The following is a 9,281-nucleotide window of genomic DNA, read 5'->3' on the forward strand; positions in this document are numbered from 1 at the left end:
CGGGAGCCCGGGCTGGGGCCCCCCCCCCCCCCACCGCCGACACTTCCCCGTGCCCAAAACCGCCGTCCCACGGCCCCTTCGCCACCAGCCGCAGTGCCAAGAGAGACTGCTCCTATCAGATAGGCAGCACGTCCTGCCCTTGTGGCTACCGGCACGCCAGGAGGCTGGAGTAGGAAGAAAAACAACCCCTGAGAAACCAGGGAGGCCCCCGCATGGGGTGGGCTGTCGGGGTCTGTAGGCACATGGGAGCATGGGGCCATGGGGTGGCTGCTCCGACTCCATCCCACCCTGTGCCACCTGGCACTGGTGTGTGCCAGGTCTGCTCTGCGTGGCCCAGCAGCACTGTCCCCGCGGCTGTACCAGGAGGAGGGCTGGGGGCAAAGAGGGCTGCACAGCTGCTAGTGGCGCTGGTGCAGAAGCAGGGCCACCACGGTGGGGTCACATGGGAGCATGGGGCCATGGGGTGGCTGCTCCGACTCCATCCCACCCTGTGCCACCTGGCACTGGTGTGTGCCAGGTCTGCTCTGCGTGGCCCAGCAGCACTGTCCCCGCGGCTGTACCAGGAGGAGGGCTGGGGGCAAAGAGGGCTGCACAGCTGCTAGTGGCGCTGGTGCAGAAGCAGGGCCACCACGGTGGGGTCCCGCAGGCATGCTCAGCCTCTTGCCAATCCACCACCACCACTCGGTGCAGGTGGCCAGAGGGGTGTCCCACCCTGCTGTGGCGCAGCGCTGTGGCGCAGCCCAGGGAGCACCAGCCAGGGCACGAGGAGCTGCTCCTCCCCACCACACCAAGGGTGAATTGGGTTCTCCTTGCCCTGCAGGCAGAGACAGCACTGGAGGAACCAAGGGGAGATGGGAACAGCCAGCACCAATTTGTCACAGTCAAGTTTTGTCAAACCAGTCCCACTTCCTTCTCCATCCGGCTACTGGGCTTTGCCGTCAGGGAGGCAAAAAGCAGAAAGCCCTCGGTTTGAGCAGGGCTGATGACGCTGCCTTAGATGCTGTTTCCAACCAGCAGCGCAGGAGGTGCAGAGGCGGTGGCACACATCAGGCTGCCTGCGAGGGCCGGTGCCCATCACTGTTTCACCTCCTCAGTGATGGGGCAGAGAGGGTGCTTACTAACGGCTGCAGTTGACTCCAAAGAGCACTGGAGGCCAGAATGGGAAGTCAAAATGGTATTGACAGGGTTGAAACACCTTCTGGGGGAAAAAAAGACTCTTGCCCAGAAGGGGAAATGCAAATGCTCCTGCCTTCAGCTGGGAAACAGCTCTGGGTGAGCAGCCCGTGCGTCCCATGGACTGCAGAAGGTGGCTAGACAGGCAGCTAGATGGCATGCCTACGGCTCAGGAAGCTGAAGCCACCAGAGATGAAGCCCACCCACTGTCAATATAACAAATGGCAGCAGTGCAGGATGAGGGACGGCAGCCTGGGACAGGAGCTCCCGTGGGAGGGTCAGCACAGAGCCCAGACGATCCTTAAGGGACCAGCACATGAGACGGAATCGCCCCAGTGGCACGCGTTCAAGCAGGCTGGTCAAACGGTCCCTTTGCAAGACGCAGGGAGTTACCCGACGGCTCGGCACGGCGCTGGGCAGGTGCCAGCTGGCCGGGGTGGCAAGGGTGTGGAGCTGCACAGCCCCACAGGGACCAGATGGAGGAGCGGGGCCATCCCTGTGAAGAGCGGCCAGCCGAGGGGAAGCTGCAGGGACAGTTTTCAAGCGTGCAAGAGGTGGCTGTGCAGAGGAAGAACATAGTCTGTGTGCCATATTCCTTGGGGACAGGACAAAGTCTCAAATTGCAGGAGGGGGGAATCCCAGATGGATACTAAGAAAATCCATCGCCATGGCATGATGAGACCTGGGGCTTGTCTGGGGATGCTGGGGCATCCCTGGGGATCATCAGAGGACCCCAATGGGGACAGGATCCCGAGGACTGCCCACCATGGCAGCAGACCATCAGGGCCCCTCATCCTGTTCCTTGGTGCCATCAGGGAGGCAGATCTGGGTCCCCACCTCCCCTCCTCTGGACCCGGCTGCATGTTGCACTATATTTATTGTCCGTAAGGCAGAGCTGGCACCTCCAAAGGGCTACCGCAGAGCTACAGGCTGTGCACAGCCAACGCTGTCCCTTGTCCCAGGGTCGCCCCGTCCTACACCGGCAGCGATGCTCACAGCCCCGCTGGCACCGCTTCAGGCCGAGAGCACACTGAGAGCCACAGGGCAGGCAGCTGCTGGGTCGCTCCTTCACCTCTGTCCCCAAAAGTTGGGCATTTGTGTCCACGGGCAGCAGCTCCCTGGCTCTTGAGAGAGCCCCTTTCCTGCCTGCTCTGCTGCAAACGCCCTGCTGCTGCTTGTCCTTGGGGGCCATCCCAACATGTCCCCCAGCAGTGTGGGGCTGTGTTGGTGGCTGGTGGCATGTCAGCGTGGCCAGCACACGCTGGGTGGGCAGCCAGGGAGGGGATGGCACAGTCCTGCTGCAGGGAAGGCGGTCTCAGGAAGGGGCACTGGCTTTTGGCTGCTCAGGCCCGAAGGGAGACGGGCAAGCCCTCGTTCCCACAGCACTGTCCCAGCAGGCTGGGGCCAGTGTTGCCCTTCTGCGCGGTGCCAGCACAGCCTCACGCCTCCTCGGCGGTGGCATCGATCCCCGCGTAGGTGAAGTTCTCGAACAGAGCCATGTTCACGTAGGCCTGCAGGGGAACCCCAGACAGGAGCCAGTTGTGCCAGTGTCTCCATCTACCTCCCATCCCCACTGGCACGCTCGTGGGTGCTGTGCCCTGGGGGGAGGTGATGGGGCTCCCCACATCCAAAAAGTGATGCTGAGTTACCCCCATGCATAGTGGGGGTCACAGAGGTTCTGCTGCTGCCCCCTTGAGCCCAAGGGATGCTCCCACATTTGGACAAGCCCCACGCAGGGTGGGCATCCCTCCCGCTGAGCGGCTGCCACTCACCTTCCTGGCCTCCAGCATGCGGATGAGCTGCATGGAGATCTGGGCGAAGGGTGGGCGCTCGTAGGGGCGGTCGCGCCAGCACTGTCGCATCAGCTCGTACCTGGGGGCAGAGAGTCAGTGGCAGCTCTGCATGCACAGGGGGAGAGGGAGCAGAAAAGCTGTTTGTGGGAGGTGGAGGGAAGGAGGCAGGAAACTAAAGCCCAGGAAGGGTGTCTGGGATGTGGGACCCCAGCTCAACCCCCAGCCACAGTGCAGAGGGGAACGAGGCAGGAGCTACTACTGCAAGTCAGTGGGAACCCCATGGAACAGTGAGGTCAGGGGGATGTGGGTGCTGCCATCAGCTGGGACTCTGTCCACTTACACCTCATCATCGCAGTTGCGCGGCTTCTCCATACGGTAGCCCTGGGGTAGCTTCTCGTACAGCTCGGCACACGTCATCCCACAATATGGTGTCCCCCCTGAGGCCAGAGACACACAGCTGGCTGTAGCAGGGATGATCCCCAGGGTGTCCCCTCTGGGGCTGCAGGAGGATCAGACCTGCAGGGACCTGAGTGGAGGCAGGGGACACAAAAAAGCCTTACCCAAGCTGACGATCTCCCAGAGCAGGACGCCAAACGACCACCTGAAAGGGCAGGAGCCGAGACTGTGATGGAGCCCCCAGCCATGCTCGGCTGATGAGTACAGGGCAAAGCCCAGGGTGCAGCGGGCAGCCAGGGCTTGGGATGAGCCAGCAGCTCCCAAGGAAGGTGGATCAGCATCACCTCCTGCCCTTGCAGCACTCAGAGCAAAAGCATCGCTGCACTGACCACCCTGGAGAGGGATGGAGGCGGCCGCAGCCATGCCCCAGCCCCGGTGCCCCTGCCTGCAGGACTTACACATCACTCTTGGTGGTGTACACGCTGTAGTTCAGGGACTCGATGGCCATCCAGCGAACGGGCAAGCGGCCCTGGGGAAATACAGAGTAACCGTCAGGGGAGGGGGATGCCCCACAGACGGAGGGCAGCCGTGACCCAGCCGGTCCTCATAGGGTGGGTCATTCCCGCTGACAGCGGGGGTCCTGCCCAGCACGTTGGTGCAGGCCCCGCAGAGATGCAGCGCTTCTGCCTCACCATTGTCTTCTTCACATAGACCTCCTCCCCTCTGGAGAGGCCGAAGTCGGCAATCTTGGAGGCCAGGTTTTCTCCTACCAGGATATTCCTGGCTGCCAGGTCCCTGTGAATGAACTGAAAGGGGCCAGCAGTCAGCAAGGAGCCACATGCTCCCTCCTGCTGGGCCCAGGGGTCTCGTACTCTGATGGGGAGTCCCCAGGCTGCAGGGGAAGGATGCTCTGTGGGGCTTGCTGGGAATGTACCTGCTTCTCACTTAGGTACTGCATCCCCTTGGCCACGTCTGAAGCAAACTGGAGGAGCTGCTGGGAGGTGAGGGTGGAGGCAGTGCCGTGCTCCTTGGCAAAAGCCGGGTCTGTCTCCAAGACTCGGCTTTTGCGGAGGAAGTCAAGGAGGTTTCCGTAGGGAGCATACTCAATGGCGATGTACAGGTAGCCTGGAGGGCAGGAGGAGGTTGGGCTCGTGGGGCTCTCCCCAGCAAAGAGGAATACACAGCCGGGCAGAGGCTGTGGGGCTGGGGAGAGGGGAGAGGAGGACAGCCCTCACCCTTGTTCTCACAGGCACCCAGCAAGTTGATGATGTTGGGGTGATGGCCCAGTTTGCACAGCACCTCCAGCTCCCCGGCAAAGTCCCGATGGTCGTTCTCCGAAGCAAATTCTGGAAGAAAAGAAGGGATGGCTACCTCAGTCCTACAACAAAGGCCCTCCTCTGCTCCTCTGACAATGGCTTCTGCCCCTCCTCAGCCCTGAGCCTGGCCCAGGGTGCAGCTGCATCCCCCCAGCCATCCTCCCACACTCACCTTTCAGCATCTTGATGGCTGCATTCATTTTCAGGCCGTCCTTTTTGATCATGGCTCTGATGACTTGCCCGAAGTTGCCCTCCCCAATCATGTCCTCAAACTTGATGTCTTCCCACTCCAGGATGGGATAGCTGAGGGGCTCGGGCTGCGGCTTGGGCCGGCGTGTCAGGGTCAAGGTCCCTGAGTTGAACTGCAGGATGGTCTCTTCCCCCTGGCAGATGGGAGTGGGTGAGGTTAGAGGCACCGGGCACCCCTCTGCCCACGCGGCAGTCCCGGCAGGGCAGGGTCGTGGGCAAGGGTGGGCTCCGCACCCTCTCTGCGTGGAAGTGAGGTCTGGCTGCATCCGGACTGGAGGCTATGGAGCGTGACCTGGATCGGGCTGGGACGTGGGGAGCTGGGGACACGGTCCTGGTGGGGCAGGCGGCACTCACCGAGCCAGACTGGTATGTAAAGGTGCGTCGCCGGTGGAAAAAATTCTTCTTGATGAGGAAAAGCGCCAGGAGGGCAAAGAGGATGGTGAGGCAGGTGACGGACACGGAGCCAACGATGGCCAAGAGCAGCTGCTGGTCTATTCCCCCCTGCTCGGTGCTCTGGCTGCCCAGGCTGGGCGGCACACTCAGTGCTCCTGCCGAAAGGAGGGATGGAGGGTGGTGGTCCACAGCTGAGCCCTGCCCAGACTGCACGGGTGGCCAAGCACCAAGACAGCAGCCTTCTCCCAGCACCCTGGTACCCCATGAAGACACACAACTACATCCCAAGCTCCTGGTGCCATGGTGGCACAGGGGTGAGGGTGTCACTGCCCAAGCCCTGCCACTAAACCCGACAGTTTCTGGACCTCCAACCAGCTCTGGGTCCAGCCACCAGCTCCCGTGCCAGCTCTACCCTGCTCCTTTAGCTCCTTGCACACTGTGTCACCCTCTGGCCAAGGCAGAGTCACTCTGTGGGTGCCATGCTGTCACGATGCCACCCCCACCCCGTCAGAACTAGCAGGAGCCGGATTTCTGAAGATACCCACAAGTGTTTTGGACTTGGGCTGCTGCTTCAGAGCCACTCTCTGAGGTTACCACGAGCACCCTGGTCACTCTTTGCTGACCCAGATGCTGAGCCCAAGCTCCAGCAGAGCTGTGAGCCCCCTGACTGCTGGGACACCCCTCTCACCGTCCCCCAGGGTCTTGGCTTTCACAGGCTGGCTCCATTCCCCTGGGACATGGGAGTTGGCCCGGACGCGAAACTGGTAGCTGGTGCTGGCGTTGAGGCCCACGACGATCTTGGTGGTCTCGGCACCGCTGTCAGTGTCGATCCACTGGGGCTCGCTGGTGCCCCCCACCTGCTGCAGCTCCACAATGTACTTGGTGATGCCCCCATTGGGGTACTCGGGGACCTGCCAGGAGAGCCTGATGGCGGTGTCGGACACGGACTCTGCCAAGAGCGACCGTGGGGAGGAGGGCCCTGGGACAAGGAGAGGAGAGCATCAGCCCCAGGACAGTGCTCCTGCAGGGGCTGAGCACTGGTGTGAAGACCAGATCCCATGGATGGCAATGGCAACCAAAGCCATGCCAGGTTTGAGGGACCTCCAGGGACCCCTGGCCCATGCTTAGGTGAAGGCAGGAGGAGGTGGATATGGACTCCGTGGCCAGGAGTGGCTCTCTGGGTGCAACAATGGGGAAGGACTGCACCCACAAACACTCCCAGTCTCAGGGACTGTCAAGCTAGACATCTCTGCGTTGACTAGCTCTTGGGATATTTTCTTTCTTCAGCCCTCCCTCATACACAGCAGGTTTTGAGTATCTTACCATTCCCACCGCCTCCTCTGACCCTTCTCCATCCTGCCCACATCCCTAAACCTAAATCTGCAAATCACACAAAGCTTTTACAAATGGCAAGTGGAGAAACCCTCACAGCCTCCAAGCCTGATGCCCACCAGCCCTCCTAAAGTTTAGTGGCCAGCACTGAGCCACGCTGAAGGCCTCATGCGCTCCTTCCCCCTTTGCTGCCAGAAAGATTGGTCAGGCTGATGCTCCACCTCCCCACAGTCTCCCACCCACGTGGGGCGTTGCGTGTATGTGTGTGTGCCCACAGGAGGGACTGCAGGTCTCCCCAAGCCCTAGTGACCATCCAGCAAAATTACCAGGCAGCGGGGTTAAAGTGAACCAAAGGGAAATACTTTTTTTCATGCAATGTATGATTGTATCGAGGAACTTGTTGCTACATGGTGTTGTAAAAGCTGCAAGTGTAGACAGGTCCATCAGGGCTTGAGCAAGGGTGTGGAGGACAGGTCTGTTTGTGAGCATCACTTGTGATAGCCTGAATGTCATGTTCAGCTTAGGATGTTTCTCAGCTACTTGGTGCTGGAGGCTGCAGGGTCTAGCAGGGAAAGGAGGACCTATTTTCCCCCAAGCAGCTGTTCATGCTCTATCAGAGGTGTGATACAGGAGCAACCAGACCTGGGGATGATCGCTGTTACAATTATAACTGATTTATCATTGCAGTTCCCTGTAATAATTTCCCATGTTAGGCTGGACCTACCTTTGCTGTTGATCATGACCTTGTAGAGATCAGAGGGGGGCCCCAGGCTGGCACAGTGGTACACCAGCACCTCCAGCCCGTACTCTTTGTTGAACTCCAGGTCCCCGATGCGGGCAGAGAGCACAGAGATGGACGTGATGTTCTTCTCACAGACTAGCCGCCTTGCAGAGTCGAAGAGATGGACAATGAACCCGTGTGCTGGCTCATGGTTACTTGGTAATTTCCAGTTGACGTGAAGTGTGTTTTTCTCCTCTATGGACCAACCTTCGATCACCGGCTTGACTGTGGGCTCTGCAAATAAAAAAGCAGCAAAACCTCATGGTGTATTAGTGCCACTGCTCTGCAGACCCTGCGCCATGCAGGGTTAGAGGTCGGGTTGGTGTCAGGGTCAGGGTCAGGGAGATGGAGGCTCACCAAGGCACTCTGTCACCATGACGGCCTCAGGCCCCTTGCTGCCCTCCCCACCATCCCCTGGCCGGCTCAGCTGCACCTTGACGATGTAGGCGGTCACTGGACGGAGGTTCATGAGGGTGATGTTCTCACTGTTGTCGACTGTTGGCCAATCGGACATGTCAAAACCATGCTGATGCTCCACAATCTGCCCCTCCACCGGCATCCACCTCGGCATCACCATGGGGGTCCTGGGATGGAAACCTTTGCCCACCCCAGACTCCCACTGGCTGGCGCAACCGTATCCTCCTGCCCAGGTTCTCCTGCCCCCCACCCCCCAGCAGACACATACCCACAATGGATGACCATGCTGAGGTGTCGTCCTTTGGCTTGTAGAGCAGCTTGATGGAGGTGATGGGTCCGTCGCCAGAGAAGCAGTCCACAGGTGACACCACGAGCTGGCGGCTCTGCTTGGCCAGCAGCCGGGGGGGGCTCAGGGGTGCTGGCGGCACTTGGGGGGAAGGAGGGAATGACACCAGTGGGACTGGGAGCAACAAGGAGCAGAGGATGGGTACATCTGCACCTCTTGGCTCCTTTCAGCTTTGTCAGGGAAGTCTTTTATCACCACCCAAACCTGTCTGCTGGTACTGCGTGGCACACGATGGGTGGCACCCAGTCCAGTACGGGAGGTTTGGCATTGCCAGATCGTGCTGTCAGCCTCCCCCTGCAAAACTGGCTCATCCCACTCATGCCATCACCTTTTCCTCACCTCGGATATTGACCTTCACTTTCCGGCTGTCCTGACCACCAGTCGTGGAGACCCGGCATTCCCAGAGCCCTGTGTCTGCCTTTGTCAGGTGCTGCACCTGAAACTCGCAGGTGATCTGCCCTGGCTCGATGATGGCTTTGATGAGCTGCAGGCACAGAAGATGCCGTCAGCCCCCCTGGCTCAGCCCCCCGGTTCCCCGTGCCAGCCTGAAGCTGCCCAGCAGACCAACAGGGAGACAGGTGCTTTTGAGGGAGCTGGCAACATGGAGATGGTGGTGGGACAAGAGCACGGGGGTGGTACCTTGAGCACGGTGCCATCAGCCTTGCGTAGCTCCACACTGTCACTGGCAGGCAGTGGGTTGCCAGTGGCCACGCAGCTGACGATGGGCTCTGAGCCCAGATTGAACTCCAGTTCCGAGGCCAGTTGGATGATCTGGGGGAACCGGTCTGGCATACAGAAATCAGCATTAGGGCTGGCCTCGCTCCTCCCCAGGCACAGGAGAGGCTGGCACCTTTCCCGCTCCTGGCTGCAGCCAGACTATGGTGCCAGGGGGACAGTGCCAGATGCTGTGGTCCAGCCCTGATCCCCACACCATGCGCTGGGCTCAGCAATGCTCTTGGCATGGCTAATCCCAGGGGGCCAGACTAGATGCTCCCCTTGCAGCGCCCTTGTTTCCATAGGGTAGGGGGCTATTTCTACAGGCAAGGGGGGGCTGCTGAGCCACCTGGCAAGGCTGGTAGCCAATG

The 9,281-nt window shown here is 60.4% G+C and overlaps 1 protein-coding gene across 1 annotated transcript in view; it reads right to left on the reverse strand.

The window, feature by feature from the left end:
- Positions 1–2,612: 2,612 nt before the first annotated feature.
- TIE1 (tyrosine kinase with immunoglobulin-like and EGF-like domains 1) overlaps positions 2,613–9,281 on the reverse strand; it is a 12,645-nt gene continuing 5,976 nt past the window's right edge. Inside the window, exons 8-23 of the mRNA XM_009884682.1 lie at positions 8,836–9,041; positions 8,536–8,680; positions 8,119–8,277; positions 7,791–7,928; positions 7,377–7,667; positions 6,009–6,299; positions 5,282–5,475; positions 4,851–5,061; positions 4,598–4,708; positions 4,297–4,487; positions 4,055–4,168; positions 3,821–3,891; positions 3,527–3,567; positions 3,307–3,403; positions 2,946–3,045; positions 2,613–2,684 (exon numbers count right to left, since the gene is read on the reverse strand). Of these exons, the coding sequence (XP_009882984.1) occupies positions 2,613–2,684; positions 2,946–3,045; positions 3,307–3,403; positions 3,527–3,567; positions 3,821–3,891; positions 4,055–4,168; positions 4,297–4,487; positions 4,598–4,708; positions 4,851–5,061; positions 5,282–5,475; positions 6,009–6,299; positions 7,377–7,667; positions 7,791–7,928; positions 8,119–8,277; positions 8,536–8,680; positions 8,836–9,041 (2,432 nt within the window). The remainder of the gene's footprint in view (positions 2,685–2,945; positions 3,046–3,306; positions 3,404–3,526; positions 3,568–3,820; positions 3,892–4,054; positions 4,169–4,296; positions 4,488–4,597; positions 4,709–4,850; positions 5,062–5,281; positions 5,476–6,008; positions 6,300–7,376; positions 7,668–7,790; positions 7,929–8,118; positions 8,278–8,535; positions 8,681–8,835; positions 9,042–9,281) is intronic.

Source organism: Charadrius vociferus, unplaced genomic scaffold, assembly GCF_000708025.1.
Source record: "Charadrius vociferus isolate BGI_N301 unplaced genomic scaffold, ASM70802v2 scaffold163, whole genome shotgun sequence".
Classification (NCBI taxonomy): Eukaryota; Metazoa; Chordata; class Aves; order Charadriiformes; family Charadriidae; genus Charadrius; species Charadrius vociferus.